General features: G+C 42.8%; 1 protein-coding gene across 2 annotated transcripts in view; it reads right to left on the bottom strand.

The window, feature by feature from the left end:
• DDX31 (DEAD-box helicase 31) overlaps window positions 1–17,727 on the bottom strand; it is a 69,918-nt gene that overhangs the window by 50,282 nt on the left and 1,909 nt on the right. The window contains exons 2-11 of one of the 2 annotated variants that reach the window (XM_025888068.2): window positions 13,988–14,244; window positions 13,807–13,882; window positions 12,753–12,796; window positions 11,210–11,280; window positions 10,189–10,253; window positions 5,022–5,066; window positions 3,630–3,671; window positions 2,568–2,632; window positions 695–814; window positions 479–585 (exon numbers count right to left, since the gene is read on the bottom strand). In XM_025888068.2, the coding sequence (XP_025743853.1) occupies window positions 479–585; window positions 695–814; window positions 2,568–2,632; window positions 3,630–3,671; window positions 5,022–5,066; window positions 10,189–10,253; window positions 11,210–11,280; window positions 12,753–12,796; window positions 13,807–13,882; window positions 13,988–14,244 (892 nt within the window). The remainder of the gene's footprint in view (window positions 1–478; window positions 586–694; window positions 815–2,567; window positions 2,633–3,629; window positions 3,672–5,021; window positions 5,067–10,188; window positions 10,254–11,209; window positions 11,281–12,752; window positions 12,797–13,806; window positions 13,883–13,987; window positions 14,245–17,727) is intronic. The other variant, XM_025888069.2, reaches the window with a different exon arrangement.

Raw genomic sequence — 17,727 nt, 5'->3', positions numbered from 1 at the left:
CGAGCTGGGTTGTGTTGAGGGTGACTGCCAAGCCTCAGTGCCCCGTCTATGAGAGAGCTCAGAATGTCCATCTCATGAAGACAGAGACAGAAATGAACTTAGGTCTCTATTTAAGGGTCAACGCTCTTTAAAGAGAAAGGCAGGCTGATACCCACAAAAAAACCTCATGAAACCTCTGGATGGACGGGAGCCAGCCTCTTCTCTTCCTCTCGCCCGGCCACAAGCACCGGAAGCACTCTCCTAACTGAGGTGGTTCTGGATCTGCCCTGCCCTCCGTCCCACACCCTGGGGAGCACGGGAGAGCCTGATGTGACTGGAAGAGGGAGGCAAGACAGGAGTCTGAAAAGGCAGTGCTTTAGGGACACCTGCCTCCTCAGCTTCTGCCCCCAGCGCTAAGAACCACTGCGGACAAATGACACCCGTTACATCTGCGTCTTCCCTCCTGGTTAAGAACAAAGAGCATTCCTTTTCAACTCACCTTCTGTGAGTGTCGCCGACAGCAAGACGTTCTGTCGTTTCTGGCACTCAGCATTTATAGCATTGAGTATCACTGTGATATCCTTTTCAAAACCCAAATCCAAGATTCTGTGGTTTCAAGAGAGGGAATTTTACTCCACGTGCAAAGTAAAGACTGTAATGAGCCAGCAGAAGCAGCTCTTTTCTGCTGCTTTTCATGCTTCTGGGTGAGGCTCACCTGTCTGCTTCATCCAAAATCAGCCACCGTATCCGACGAAAATGAATGTTCTTTGTGGATTTTATATGGTCCACCAGTCGCCCAGGAGTTGAGATAAGGATATTTATTCCTTTGCGGAGTCTGTTTAAAATTATATATCATAAAAGAAAGTAAATCAAACGGGCCTATATCAATAGAAAACACCAGAAATAGGCACAGGAGACAGATTCATGTCTAGTACCAACATGCACAGGGTGAAGCCATGACAAAAGCGATGACAAATGGGTACAAAGATGTACCTGAGTTTCCAACTTCCTCCAAAGTTTCTTCCATATAGAATGTAATTATTAAGATCCAAAATTATATTAAATTCATAAAATCTTAAATTTGAAAGGAATCTTCACTATATAATTCAATGCCCTTTCTCTGATCCATGGATCCTTTCTTTCTAGAACATTCCAGATAGACGGTCATCTAGCCTGTTCTTGAAGGTTTCTGTGCCAGGGAACCTCCAACCTAAAGGAGTTATCCCACACAAATGTGATCTAACGCCTGGAAGGTTTTCTTATACCGAATCTTTTTTGTAACCTCCATACAATGGGGGCCCAGCTTTGTCCTGCAGACTAAGGAGAATAAATCTAAGTTCTTGTTCCCAAACATCCTTTACCCCATATTTCCATAGCAATTAAAGCTTCCAATTTTTAGCTGAGTATATTTTCTAGCCTCTTTTGAACTTAAGTATGGTCGTGTACCTATGTTCAAGCATGGGATAGAAGGACCAAGGGAATATGCAGAAACCACAAGTATCTCTGGAGGGAGAACGTATGATTATCTTTGTTCCCGCTGGCAGGGAACAAGATGTAATGGCTGGAGCTCTAACAACTCGCTAAGAATATGGAGTATCCTTAAAAATGGAAGCCTCACTTAGTGGTACAAAAAGATAGAAGGGACTTAGATCCTGATACCAGAGCACCATGCCAGCCTGGGATGGGTTACCATCAGGCTTCTTAAATGTGAAAGAAAAAGAAAACTGCCATATGTTTGTGCCACTGTTGTTTGTTGTTGTTATTTATAGCTGAATCAAATCTAACCAATACCTTTAGGTTTCAAGTTTAATATTTACTCCTGATTACAAACTACACACAGGACTGGGTGTTACTACTGAGCATTAAGATACAATACAATAGGGCGCCTGGGTGGCTCAGTTGGTTGAGCGACTGCCTTCGGCTCAGGTCATGATCCTGGAGTCCCGGGATGGAGTCCCACATCAGGCTCCCTGCTCAGCGGGGAGGTCTGCTTCTCCCTCTGACCCTCCCCCCTCTCATGCTCTCTCTCTCTCTCATTCTCCCTCTCAAATAAAATCTTTAAAAAAAAAGATACAATAAAATGTTTCAAAAAGCATACAATTTGGGATTTACCTGTTGCAACATTTTCTCTGACCCCCATTACCACTTCTAATACAGAACTAGGAATCAGTGTTTTGGATATAAAAAGCAAAGTTTAGAACATTATGTAAGTTTATGATCTTGTTTTTGCAGAGCCAAACAATAAGACCCTAAACTCCCAATGCAGACAAAAGAGAACTGCCAAGAGGGATGGACACCAAACAGGGGGGACTAAGGGATGCTGGGGTGGGGGGCAGAACCTAAGAGTATAGTGAGCATCGCTACCAACCACATCAGAAGAGAACCCCTTGTAGGTTCATCAGTCTTTCTTAAGACAACACCGTCAGGAAGTGACCGCTCCCTGCTGCCTCAATCTGTCCCTATGCTCTGGGACTATGAAGCACAGTTTGAGAAAATGCTTTCTCCAGGTTTAGAAGGACCAAATCTCATTGAATAGGACAGCAGAACAGACAGATCCAAACAGGAATGGATAACAAAGGTCCCCATACCTGGCCTTTTCTGATTTCCTTCTCTCTCCTCCCATCAACACTCCAGGCACAATCCAGGTAAATGGCTACGGAATGATATCAGACAAAAATCAGTGAAAAGCCCCCCCCTTTAAATATTGGATTTATTTATTTGACACAGAGAGAGAGCCAGAAAGCATAAGGTGAGGGGCAGGGAATGGGAGAGGGAGAAGCAGACTCCCCGCGGAGCAGGGAACCTGATGTGGGGCTCAATCCCAGGACCCTGGGATCATGACCTGAGCCAAAGGCAGACACTTAATGAAGTAAGCCACCCAGGTGCCCCATCAAAGCCCCCTTTACTGAAGACACAGAGACTGATTCCAAATTCTTTTTCCTTAGAGAAGCTGGAAGGGAAGACCCAGGCTTCTCATTGTAGGAGGTGTGACTGTGCATACACAATTCCTAGACATTGCCCCTGCTGTGGATACTAGCAGCAGTCACTTAAATTACAGCTCTATAGTTTCTAGCACAGTGAGAGAAATGGGAGCTTTCCAAATGATTCCAGTAGCTTCTCTGCCTTTCCCCATGGAGCCCGAGTTGAAAACACATTTCCCTAAGTCTACTGCCTCTTTTTCCTTTCTGGGTACAATAAAACCCAAGCACAAACCTTCCTTTCTCCCCACCCCTGACAAAAGAAAGATCAATTCTCGATCTAATTTGGTAGGCTGGCAGACTTTGGCTCTGAAGCCCTCTCTCGCTTCTTTCTTAAACCCTACGTGTGGCTCTCCCGTAGCTTTCCATGTGATCACTTCGTGGTTGTCCCTGTGAGTCTCCACGTGTGGCTTGCCAGGGACCATGGTGAACAAACCACAGGACTATAAGCAAAGGAAACACTAGTCAACTAAGCTAGAAATCAGCAGTTAGTAAAGTCTAGATCAGTAAAATCCTACAAATTATACCTGGACAGAGCAGAGAAACCCAGGGAACCCAGAAAAACTGAAATAATTCCTTGCCTTTTGAAGATGAAGATAAGACTGGTAGACTTTTCTTTTCTCAAAAAGTCAAGGAAAACAAAGATAAAACTGAAGTCACGGCTCACCTTACCTTAAGCAGTTTCTGGACAGTGTTAAAGCTTTGCAGAGCCAGCTGTGAAGAGTGAAAAGTTACAAGTAATGAACGAGGTTGTTCCCACCTGCCCCCGCCGCCCCTGCCCTGCCTCAGCCCCAACCTTTTAAAAACCTTTAGACAATGTAAAGTGATTAGGATTCCAACTCCGACCTTAAGATTTAAGAAAAACAAAATCTGATATACAGCATCTACTCAGAACAATACACTTTGTTCTTACACTCCTTCTGGAACCTGTCAGTTTGGAGAATGTGGACAGAGATACTGCGTCCACTCCTTGGACATGTACAAAAATAGTGTCTTGTGCTCCCTCTGCTGGCTCAAATTCCCAGAGTGCCACACAGAGAAGTACAAGTCTACGGTGCACACGGATGGAGAAGCGGAACAGCATCACCCTGAATGTGCCTCCCTTCAGGAAGACAGAGAACAGAATACGCAGGAGGGAGTAACCTGGAATAGCGGTCAAGAGGCTAGCCTCTGGGCACACTGCTTTAAAGGTCGTAGGAGGTACTCTTCGAATATGCCAAATAGAGCACTGAGAGGTGGTCACTCCCCAAGTTTATTAAAGGAACAAATTCCAACAAGCCCAGTGGAAACCAGAGAAAGTGAAAATTAATGTAGGTTATAACCATTAACAACTATCAAGAAGCCTCAACATAATCCCTTTATCCAAAGATACGCATAGAGCTTCCATATGCTTAGTATTCATGATGCATCCTAGGGAAGTATCAAGTTTGCTGCTGTAAAAATTTAAATAGCTTCATGCCTGCTCCTTCACAGGACTGAGCTGAGATAGGGCACTGCAGGCTGTATAACAGGCTAAGTAGAAACCTCCATCTCCATGATCAACTCTCTGCAAGGAAGGGATTATCATTTGATATAGAAAACAGACACCCTGATCTAAACTTCCCTCTCTAGGCAAATAAAATAGATCAGATAGAAGGATTTCCACCAAGAAAGAAGAAAAATGTCAAGAAGCTTAACTTTGAAGAACAAGTAAAATTTTTGGTACAGTAGCCTCTTTAAAAAAAAAAGTCTATTTTAGGGTCGAATGCTCTAATTTTTAATTAAGTTATAAAACAAACCAAAAAAGTAGAAAATGTAATTATTTTAATTCCTTTTAAAAGTATAGAAATTTATAGTGTCGTTGGTTTTTAGACAATAAGGAAATGCTTTTCCATACTTAGCTTATGATTTTCAAAAAGAGTACTCGAATTTTTCTTCTTGATGGGAACCAAAAGGATGGCCCCAGGCAAAGGTAAGGGTGCAGCAGGGAGAAAAATGGTAAAACCCACTTTTAAATTCAAAAGGATCTTACTTCCAAAAGGAAAGTACCTGCTTACTACCCATCCCGCAGGTGAGACTGCTTACCTCTCTTGTCGGCACCAGTACCAGGGCATAGGGGCCGTCACTGCGCTATTGACACAGAAGGAAAGGAGTGCTGTGAGTGGACGAATGAAGGTCACAGGCCTCCAGGTGGACAGAACTCGAGGGTGGCCACTTGCACACGTCAGCAACAGTCTCATTAAGAAAGGGACTCCGATGCCCACTACCCTAATTATTATATCCAGCCCATGCAATCAGACAAGAGAAAGAAATATGTATAAATCTGCAAAGTAGGAGGTAAACCTGTCATTGTTAGCAGATGATATTTTATCCTTAAAAAAAAAAACCAACCTGAAGAGAATCAATTGAAAATCTACTACAAAAAAGACAACTCAGTGGAGTAGCTGAATGCAAAATTAATATACACAATCTACAGCCTTCTGATGTAAAAAAGTTACAAAATACAGTGGAAGGGGGAAAAAAAATCACAGCAGAGCAGCAACAAGAAGCTTGACAAAAAATGTTCAAAATCTGTGACAGACATTTTAAAACACTTCTGAGGAGCATAAAATAAAATTTGAATAAATGGGAAAATGTATCCTATTCTTGGATATGATGCTTCCATATCACAAATACGCTAACCCTAAGTCAACCCACAAATGTAATGCAAACCTAACAAAACTGCCACAAATATGCATATATGCACACAACATATATAATACTTATATTCAGAGAAGCTGATTTCAAAGTTCCTATGAAAAATAAATGTGCAAGAATAACCAAAATATGTCTGAAAAACATCAGATGTTAAAACAATTTAAAACCAACGTAATTTAAAAAAATTGAAAGTGGCATATAAATTGAGATTACAACAGCAAATAGAACAGAATCAAGTATGCACAGAATTACAGGAAATAAGGTGCATTTTGTATCAGTAGGGAAAAGATAAATTATTCAGTCTTCAAGAACAAAGTCAGAAAAGTCAAGGTGGAATCAAGTGAGCCTTTTTACAGATGACATAAAACTCAGAAACTATAAAAGAAAACACTAATAAATTCTATTATGTAAAAGTTTTTAACTTCAGAATGGGAAAATAATACCTAAACGAAATCAAGTATAAATGACAAAATGAAGGGAAAACATGCCACACATAAGAGAAAGGCCCAATTTCCGTAGTTTACAAAGGTCTATGATTCAAATAAAAAATAAAAATAAAAAGACCACAACAACTTAAGTAGAAAAATGGAGAAAGAACGTAAATAGCCAATTTCTGGAAATTAAGAATTCAAAACATGGCTTTCACACATGTGAGATGTTCAACTCCAATGTCTGCCAAATGAGCCAAACCAACACAGCGGGTGGTGTCACGAGGGCGCGGGCGAGCAGGGGTTCCTGGGTGCCCTGCTGCGGGGAGGGTGGCTTCACCCATTGGAAGTTCAACTGTGGCGTCATCTACCAAATAAACAGGCCACTTCCACTTCTGGGGATTTCTCTAAAAGATGCACCCGTAAGTACGCATAAAAAATAAACATTTTACAGACTGTGCAGTATGTAGAAAAGCCTTGTTTGTAGCAAAATACTGACATAATGTAAATTCTACCAAGGAGGGACTGATATGGTAACTTATGGTAGCGACAGGCAGCAGGATACTAGGCAGCCATTAAAAAAGCAAGGCAGATGGGCAGGGCACTGCTAAGAAACTATCCCCAAACATATCAAGAGAACAAAAGCAAGGTACACAACATGCACAGCAAGCAACCACTTGTGTATCAAACCAAACACAAGAGAAAAACACACACACAGAAGCTAAAGGGGGGAGGGAACTCTGTACGCTCACACTTGCTGTCTCTGCAGAGATGAGCCCCCGGGAGGACCTGGCAACCCGCACCCCGAGAGAGCTGTGCTGCGTAGGGGAGAGGGGGTATAAGACTTACTTCCCACCATGTACTGTTTGGTACTCTTTTTAATTTTTTAACATATACGTTATATCTAAAAAAATAATAACAAAGATAATAGTAAGAGAAAACAAAAAAAGTAACCCAATAAAGGTCTCAAAGTCAGTGGTGTCTTGCATCTCTAAAGTGCTCACAGACACTTAGGAATTAATCAAAACAATGTTGGTGCAGAAGCTAAGTGCAGGTTTAGAGCAGATTCAATTACAAGCATGGTTTTCATGTTTTGCATAGGAAACATTTACACATAAGGAGAAAAGGATTTGGAATTCAAACTAGAGCCGTCTGTACTCGACATCAAGTCTGCGAGGCCTAGGCGAGGAATGGTAAACATGTTAGTACAACAGTATCAACGTGCCACAATGTGACGTTAGGAGATTCTGACATTTCAAAAGGTGTTACTACACAGAGAAGAAGAAAGAAAAATCAATTCCTCGCAGGGCAGAAGTGAGTAAAGAAGGATGGATGTGTTGTTAAAAAAAATCAGAGCCCAAATAACTGAAAGAGTGAAAACACAGAAAAGCAATCCGTTCCCATTCCATCACCAAAGTAATTTACGACTCTGCTGGGTGCCTTGAGTTTGCTGCTCCCTCCAGATAGGTTTTTTACAGGTCAAATCATTTTACAATGAACTCCAAGGGTCTCTATTGAATATTACTTGAAATAAATGAACTAAATTTGGACTTAGAGAACTCTTTTTACAGAATATTTCAATCTTTGAAATAGAATAAATAAAAATGACAACATGGCTGGTGAACGTATCCAGATATAAGCAAATCAAATCGTTGCCTTTCAAACTAGCCACATGCCCACACTTTGGACAGTGACAACTACCGCTTCATGAGCAGGTACTGTTACTAAAAGCTGGACACCAGCTCTCCACGCTCCACGTGCATTAGCTCAGGAGCCTCAGGGTCACCCCAGGAGACACACACAACAGGTGAAGTCACTGAGACACAGAGGGATGAAAGGGTTTGCCTAAAGACACACTCGCACCCAGGCTTTGAACAGAGCTGCCCACCACATGGCCTCCCTTAGGTACGTACTCTAATCTCTCCTGTCCTCAGGTCACCGGCCTATGAAATGAGACCATTGGGCTGGAATTACAGGACCATGCCAGCTCAAATATTCCCCAACTCTCCAACCTTACAAAAAACCAAAAAAAAACAAAAACAAAAACCCACTACTAGCAAGAAATTCTCCTAGAATTTATAAATGGATAAGACTTTCCCACATTATTGTAATACCTGGCCTCTCTCCTCTAACTAGGTACCAGTACAATGCTAAATCCTTTATATGAATTATCTTACTGAAAAGTGCCCAATGGGAAGAAAAAATCAGTCACCAGTAGGAAATAAATTCCTCACTTATCCAACTCAGAGGAAACCAGTATTAATAGTTTCTTTCTTGTCTTTTTATGCACGCGTGCATGTGCGCACGCGCGCACACGCACACGCACACACACACACACACACACACAGAGTATTATTTATGAAATCAGATCAAACTGTACATACTGTTTTGTACCCTGCCTTTTTTCAATTTCATATGCAAGAACACTTGTCAAGTTCACAAAGAGAAATTGAAAAAAATACCACTTTTAATGTCTATGTAAGGTTCCATCACTTGGATGTTGTGTAGGATTTGTTTTACTGATTTAAAATTATTTAAATAAAGTTAAAGTACAATTTAAAAACTCCTTTCGAAATAAATTTAGGCTTACAAAAAAATTACACAAATAGTACGAAGAACTCTTATACCCTTCTCCCAGCTTCCTTATACGGTTATTAATTCTCAAAATCCCAGTACAATGATCAAAACCAGGGAATCAGTACTGATGTGAAACTGTGAATTAATCTGCAGCCCGTATCTGCCCTCACTGACTGACCTTGCAGCATCCCCTTCCCAGACAAGACCTAGTTTAGGACCACATGTTGCACTGAACTGTCATGCCTCCTTCGTCTCTTTTAACCTGGGGTAGTTCTTCAGCATTTCTGTTTTGGATGACCTTAATACTTTCGAACAGCATCAGCCAGCTGCGTTGGAGAAGGTCTCTAGATTTGCGTTTGTCTGATATTTGCTCAGAATTAAATCCGGGTGACACCTTTGGGGCAGGACAACCACAGAAGTGGCGTGGTGTCCTCTGGGCACCTATCTGGAGGTGCATGAGGCCGACACGTCCCAGCACTGGGGATGCCCACACTGATTGCCTGGGTGAAGTGGTAGCAGCCAGGCTCCCCAACGTAAAGTGACTGTTTGCCCTTTGTGATTAAGACGTATCTTGTAGGGAGATCCTTTGAGACTAACTAGGTAAATATCCCATTTTTCATCAGACTTTCACCCCCTCATTTCAGCATCTGTGATGTGTGACACAGTATTACTAAGGCAATGGCCAGACAGTGATGCTCTACTCCATCACTTCTATGTTTCTCCACTGGAATTCTACTGCACAAAGGGTCTGTCCTCCTCCCGTCTGCTTATCTATTTACTCAATAATTTGTTTCTGTCAGTCTGTACTCATGGATGTTCATTTTAGCCTGTGGGCTATTATCCAATGCTATCACTACTTGCTTGTCACTCAGTATCAGGTAGGGTGGACACATGCCTAATTCTATCTGTCCAAAATGAAAAAAAAGAAGTAGCCAATTGACTCCTCTCCTCTGCTTGTGTACCCACCTCACTTCCTATTTCAGATCTCACCACATCCTCTCCACTGAGGATAATCAGGACGTATTTGTGGGACTCTGGGCTGGGTCTTCAAATGATGCCTGCGCCTCTGGAGCCTGGCAGTTAACGTGCCTCCTACAGGACCTGGGGAACCCAATTTTGGCCCCTCTGGCCCAGGCACTAACTAAATGTGTTTCCCAACTAAAGACAAGTATTCCACCACTGCTCCCCAAGCTTCCATTTCTTTCTGTAAACTTAGGGTAATAGTAATACCTGTAACTCACTGGGTCTGGGGTGGTGTTTAAGATTCAAGAATATACAACACAGGCAAAGAATCCAGCACAACGTCTGACACGAGGAACGTGTATTTTACACGTTTCCTCTTAGACCTGCCGTGATGATTACAAAATATAGTTATTCTATTCTACTCTGGGCACAATCCTCAGATGCAATGTGTTTATGTAATAAATGAATCAAAAAGAAGAAAATAATGTTAAATGGAAACAGATTCTTTTGGTCCCAGAATTACTGCTTTGGTTCAGGTCAATGCTGCTTATGTACTATGAGCAATAACAGAAAAACACTATACTCACCTGTATTTTTGATTTCATTGCTTGAAGAGACTGGACCACAGGGATGCAGTAGGCAAGTGTTTTACCTTTTAAAAAAGTACAAAAGCAATTAAAATCACAGACCCTACAGATGTTAAGAATAGCAAAGACAGTAAAGAAAATGGGCTCTGCTACCTTTGGGTAGCACTCAACTCGGGACAGGAAAAGCGCACATCCTACCATCCAAGAGAGGCGAAAACGGAATTTACCTGTCTGCCACAACCCCCAATTTTGTTTGTAAATCCAGTACTTCCCAAAAAACCTGCAGCTTCCGCTCCTTTATCCAGCTAACAAGGGAGACAATGACACATTTCCCAAGTTACACAAAACCTCAACTTGAGGACTACCCCTCAAAGCTAGAAAACTCCTTGAAAGTCATCCTTAACCGTGCAAATGAGCTTTATGGCTAAGTGAACGACCCGCACGGCACTGATGTGCTTAGGAGCCAGTCTGAACCCTGAGCCAGCCTCTAAAGACCGTGGAGAAACCACGAAGCAAAAGCTTCGGGTTTCCACCCACCTGAATGGTGGCTGAGCTGGGAGGCGTGGTGAATAGCCAACCTGCCATTCTGGGCACAGGAGGGGCAGAAGAACAAGTCTACAGACAATTTTGGAACATGCAAAACCTGTGTTCCGTATTAGAGCAAAACAACTGGCATCCAAACAGTGTGTGCTCATGCCAGAGCTGTGCTTTAGTATCAGAAATATTCATCCCCCACTGGAGTGAGGAGGGCAGCTCAGGTCACAGATGGTGGGACTGGGCAGAGCCCTGGCAGAAGCTGACTACCTCCCGATCGTTCCTGACCACAGCACAACCAACCACCCCCTTCCTTTCACTAGGGGAACAAATTTGGGGTGCTCATCAAGAGCAGGCACGGCCTTCCTCCTTCCCCCAACAAAACAAAGCCACTGCCGCCACAGACAGACATTTTACTATGGAACCTACTATGTGAGTGTGGCCTAGGTATCAGGGGAAAGGGGGCAGAAGTTAAGTGACGACTCACCTGAGCCTGTCTGCGATCTCACCAGGGCATCTCTGCCTTCCAGCAACGCAGGAATACTTTGCTTCTGAATGCTTGGGCCACACAAAAGAACGAACACATGCTGAACTATAATATTTTACCCTCTCCCATTTACAGGCAGAGATGCAAGATACACAAATCACACCCGCCCCCATGCTTTGCTGCATCTGCCAACTGCTACCTCAGAAGTCACCTAAACATTCAAGCGAAGGTGCTGAGAAACTTTTGATGATTGGAGGGATAAAACCTCAGTTAAATTTCTGGAACTCAGCTGAAAATGCTGAGGCAAGCCAGGGACTGGCGGCTCTAGCAAACAGATTAAAAAGGAAAATGGCACAGGCATGATGTCAAGCTGGAGGTACCACGAGAGCATACTGCCCCCCTCGCCCCCTCCTCGCCTCCTGTGACAGGCAGGGAGACACAGTAAGATGTGACGGAAAGATTCCCATGCAAGAGAGTACCAGGAAGCTTGTGAGCCATCCAGATAGCCTGGAGCTGCTTCCCAGTCTCTAAAAAACTGAGGTGTGACTATCATACACACACTAAAACGTGTGTCCACACATGTATTTAAAAACAAACAAAAAGGGCACAGAATTCATTTAAATTTGGTTGATGAAACTGAACAAAAAAAATGGGTAAGGGGGGTCCTCCTTTTATTCAAGATTCTTATTAACTTGTACATATAAGTAAAATGTGACGATTAGTAAAATGTAAAATATAAAGCATACATACTCACAAAAAGGAAGTTCACCTCTTCTCTACATCTTTTACTATTTTCCAAGACTCATTACTATTAAACATTCAAAAAAATTTTTTTCAATATTCCATTATATCTGACCAAGTATTTAATCTTTCTGGTTGCCTCTACTTCTTACTACTAAAAAATGACCAGATAGGACTTCTGAAACAAATAATGCAAGATATGTTAAGAAAAAAGAAAAAGAAGAAGATAGGAGAGGAAGAATGAAGGGGAGTAAGTCGGAGGGGGAGACAAACCATGAGAGACGATGGACTCTGAAAAACAAACTGAGGGTTCTAGAGGGGAGGGGGGTGGGGGGATGGGTTAGCCTGGTGATGGGTATTAAGGAGGGCACGTTCTGCGTGGAGCACTGGGTGTTATGCACAAACAATGAATCATGGAACACTACATCAAGAACTAATGATGTAATGATGTAATGTATGGTGATTAACATAACAATAAAAAATTTTTAAAAAATGACCAGGTAAATTCTATATTGTGGACATATTATCTTTAGGGTAGCATGGACAGCAGCGGGATCACATGCAGACATCTTCTGGACCGGTTCAGAGCTGACAACAGAAGTAGTTGGGGACTCAGTCTCTCCATTTAACAAGTGGGGGAACTGGGCGGTTAAGTGGTGTGTCAAGCCCTGGATGGGCAACAATCCGGCAGTGTTCTCTAATACGAAGACACAAATTTGCTCTGTGCTCCACAGATATTCAAATTTCACTGGTCATACCCATTCAAGTCTTAACAAAAGCAACAATGGCCTGGAACCCTTACCTGGTCATACTAGTCATGTTTAAGACCGTATTTATTGTGGAAATCTAAAAGAGAACACACAAAATAAATATTTTTAACTACCGATTTTTTGGCACAAATATAAACATATTTGTTTATGCAAATGAGGACGCAAAGAAGGAGAAGATACTGGGATAAAACCGATGGCCATGTTGAAGTTCTTCCAACCAGTGAGTGTCACCTGGGGGTGGTTCTGCCCACCATCCCCCCCTGCCCCCCTACACATAGACACACACACACACACGCGCGCGCGCGCGCGGCAATGTCTGAAGCAATTTTTGTTGTCCCAAGTGGGGCAGGGGATGCCACTGGTATCAAGTGAGTAGTCATGGAGTGCTGCCGAACATCCTACCGTGCACAGGACGGTGCCCGTGACAAAGAGTTATCCATCCCCAAATGTCCACAGCACGAACCTGCTCGATGTCCCTGCTCAAACCCGTAGGTAAGAAAACAGCTTATGTAAATAACCCTAAAGCAGTGAGCTGTGACCATAGGAGCAAAGGAAATCCAGACTCCCTGAAAGTTAATGCATTTTTCTCTTACTCATAAATAAGAGTGGAAACTTCATCACGGTCAAAAAAAAAAAAAATTAAAAAAAATCCATTTGTTTGTAGAATATCTTCATTCAATTTAACAACAGACTACCCTTGATATGAAAATGCCAGCTCAGCTTCCTCTCCTGTGGTCACTGTGACCCCTGCCACCCAGATCAGCCTCCACGTCCCATCTACCCACTAATTAGGAGCTTGTCCTAGAGTCCAGTAAGTGGAGCCCCAGGCCTAATTTGAATTAGGTTAGGAAAGTGTTTAGTTCTTTAAAAAGGGGGTGGGGGTGGAGATAAGGACAGTGAACAGTAACCTAGGCTCACTGGGAATGTCCTAGAAGAGCATCTTATCAATCTAACTTCACTCAGGTTAATTTGGAGCAGAAATAACCATTCTTTGATTTTTCTTCCTAAAAGTCATTTCCCAGACATTCCCAAGAAATTAACCACACTGAAAAAAACCCATCACACAAGACACTGAGTGATACTTACTAAATGTGGGTGGAGGTCCAGTTCATGAAAAGCATCTGAAGTGAACACCTTTTCTTGCACCTGCTTTACTACAGGTCTGCAAATGACGAACAAAACCGAGGCGTCAGTTCCAATCGACAGAGAAAAAGGCAGAATACACTTAACTCCTCCTATTCCTGAGCACACGTGCCCCTGAACATACCTGTGGAGCTCTGGGATTTCAGGGTTGTTTTTAAATAACGATGAAGTCCTAACGCACGGTTTCTGTTCTCGGGGTCCATCACTCACACCAACCAAAGATTTCTTCGGAGAAAACGTTTTCCGTGCCTTCCCCTTAAAAGTCCTTTGTGTTTCTTTAGCAGCAGCTTTCTTGGCCGGGAGAAATGATGCCTCGTTCCTCCGTTTCACTGGGGGAGTCTCACTGGATGCTTGGTGTTTTCTTTTGGTGGCCTCGGCTTGCTGTGTTGTTCCCAAAAGGCAAGAGCAACAAGAGATGCATTAGTCCATGAAGACAAACCTCAGAGTGAAGCCTGACTGCCCACAGAATTGCATCTCTCCCTGCAGAGATCATTATGCCCCATATGTCAAGCAACAGTTTAGGGTCTGCAATCAGATTCTTTGACTCAGTTTTTTTTTTTTTTTCCAAAAAGAAAAAAACAAAACAGAACAAAACACAAAAATTTCAGCTCATTCACACACCAGACCTCACCATCCACTCAACCAAGATGAGGGTAAGGATCAAGGGAGAAACCTTTGTGGGGCTGAACATGAACAAATGGGAGTCTCTTTTAAGGGAAGAGAAACCCACCCTGTGAAGTGTGCACGCTAAGTCAATCCTTATTCCTAGATGTCCATCCACACAAAAAGAACAGGGGAGAGGGGGAGCGCATCCTCTCTCTCCATCAACAAAGCCTGTTGGTGACTACACATGGGAGGCTGCATCCCAGCCCATGCCCAGGAAGCAGAAACCTTCATTACTGCTCTACCCCAGAGTGCTTGGATCGCTGTCATCCTCCCCCTCACGCTGCTCCCCCAGATTCAGATGGCTTGGAGATGATTCCTACTCCCGTTTCCATTCCAAATGAGAATTCTGCTCCATCCATCACTTCTACCACAATTATTTCCAACTCTCCTTGCCTTTCAGGTCCCCATCTGATCACCAATTACAGGCTACAACACTCGGCATTTTCTTGCCTGTTGCTTATTTCTGTAACATGGATGTGGCTACGTGTGTCATGTCCAAACTTCTCCCAGGAGAAGAAACAGCCAATTTTCTTTGAACAAACATTCTGTTTTCTTTGGTCTTCTCTTCCAATTTACACGTGAATAAAAAACATCCCCTGAGTAGCCAGGGCTTATTATTCTGGCATTTTGGTTTCTCTTGGAATGTTATTTCCCCCTTAGCTGGAAATGACGGATTCCATTTACACATCAGCTTGCTTTTGGCCATGACTGTCAGCTTCAGGCTAACCTACCAATAACAACATTTGTTTGTTCCTGACAACTACAGGACTCCTATATCTAAATAATTTAATAAATACCAACTTCGAGTATTTACTATTAATTAAGTATTGACCTGCTCCATTTTACAAATCTATTCTTACAAAGTCCCAAATTTATGAATGTTTAGACTAAAGAAAGAGATAAAAGTCAAGTTCCAGATCTGCTGAATCTTTTGCAAGGCACAATGAAATGTGCTGACATTCCTTGATTTATGGAACTCTGAGCATAAAAAGGCCTAAGAGCCACTCCCACCACGCATGGACTTCCTACTACAAGCTCCCTGACAGGTGGCCTTGCAGTAGGCCTTGCCTACACACCTTCCCTTTACTGCTCTCCATCCCTTGAGACACCAAATTCTAGGGGTTAGGAAGCTGTTTCTGACACTCAGACAAGATCTGCCACCTTGATCATCTATCTGCTAGTCTGAGGTTTGCTTTCTGCAGCAACAAAAAACAAGCTTACTTCCTCTTGTGCATCACATTCCTTCACACATCATCTAACTTTGTTTCTTCTTTGGACTAAACAGTCCAAACAGGACACAAGCTTTCAATCCTTTCTCATCCCAGTCACCTTTCATTCTCATGTCCACTGTTCTCTAAAACAAGTATTCAGAATTAAGCACAATATTTCACAGGCTTTCCACGGCTCTCAGGCTAAAATCAAAAACCTGTCATATGATCTACAAAGCCCTCTAGAAGCTGGACTCTGCCCATCCCACCAGCCTCAGCTGTCCTGGTCTCCCTTAATTCCTAGAACGTGACATGCTCCTTCCCTCCTCAGGGCCTTTGCACATGCTATTGCTATACCCATGTCTGCAACCCCCCTTTGGCTAGCTAACTCACTCATCCTTCAGATCTAAGCCTACTGGGTCCTCAGAAAAACCTTTCCTGACCTCTTCTCTCCACCTAGTCAGGCCAGGGCTCCCACTCGTGGCTCTGCTGGCACCCTTTTTCTTCGCACTCAGTACGATTACAAGCATAAAATGTAATGTTAACTGGTGTCGGTCCTCCCCATTAGACTGTAAACTCCATAAGGAAATGGACAAGTCTGTCCTGCGTGGCACTGCATCCCCTGTAGGGCTCAAATCTTCCCAAAGTAAGTGCTCAATAAATGCTCGTAAGACGATCGACACACATGGAATTATCCCTTCCCATAATGTGGCCACTATTCCACTGCTTGTTAGCTTTTCTGCCCCAGCATCCACAACACATTCATTTAAGAAACCGACTCCTCAACAGCTGTCAACAAGTAGCTTGGTTCTGAGAATACAAGGCTGGAAAATTAGCCAAGCCCTTGAGGAGATCGCAGATTAGTGGAAGAGACAAAAGTATAAAACCACAAACCCAAACCTATGTTTGTACTCAGAAGAGGTACGTACAAAGGATTACAAAAGCACAAAACAAGACTACCATGTCCTACGGCAAGGGGAAAGGAGGCCAGGAAACAGAAATGCTTCAGAGGGGGCATCTGAGCAAAGAGGAGCTAGGATGTACCTGAATCTACTAAAAAGTCAGCTCTACAACGTTAAGCAAATTACCTCCCTCTGAGTCTCTGTTCCTGTACCTGTAAAATGAGCGGGTTCTGGCAGATGACCTCTAAGGCCTACCTAGCCCTAAAAGTCTAAATACTATGTCTCTGATATTAATAAATATACCAGATCCCAGGCAACATGCTAAGTACTTAAGAGTTATCTAATGTATCAATACAGGTACTGGTATCATCCCATTTTAAGAGAGAACACCGAGGCAGAGTTGTGAGGTAATTTGTTCCAGGATCATTGGGGGATCCAGGTTTTGCTCAGGCCCTGATTCTACACCCCGGGCTCCTGAGGATTATGCTATAATACTATTTATTAACTGTATCCTGTTTGGTTGGAAAACATCATGTGTAGCTTCATCCCTTGTTTGTTTTCTAGAAGGATATACACCAAAATGTTAACCAGTTACCTGTGAGCATGGCAATGATGGGGTTTTTCACTTTAACATACTTCCCCTATTTCCTACAATAACCTCGTATTACTTGAATTGTCAGAAAACATTTTTAAAAAGAAAACACCATATACTGTTACATATAGCATCACTTAAGGTCTTGAGGCCTTCCCAAATTCACTATACTAGTTACCCGTCCCAAATTCAGGCCACTGGCAAATTTGATTGGCATACCTCTAGTTCTCATTTAAGACAAAAAATGCAGATGCAGACGAGGGCACTGCAGACACCTGTCATCATCTTATTAATACACATCCTTCTGACACAGTGGTTCAAGCGATCAAAAAGCCAGACATCCAATTATTATTCCTTCAACTCACTCAAGGTGTTAATAGCGCTTCCTCTGTGTTACTAGGCACCTCCACGGCACAAGCTCCCCACTGACCTCCAGACACAGAAATTCCATTACTCAAAATGAAGCCAATACGACTTTATTTACCATTGGCATTTA

Source organism: Callorhinus ursinus, unplaced genomic scaffold (assembly GCF_003265705.2).
Source record: "Callorhinus ursinus isolate GAN/ISIS: 27379988/994484 unplaced genomic scaffold, GSC_fseal_2.0 scaffold24, whole genome shotgun sequence".
NCBI lineage: Eukaryota > Metazoa > Chordata > Mammalia > Carnivora > Otariidae > Callorhinus > Callorhinus ursinus.
Note: the sequence above shows the minus strand (reverse complement) of the source record. Positions and strands in the feature narration are given on the sequence as shown.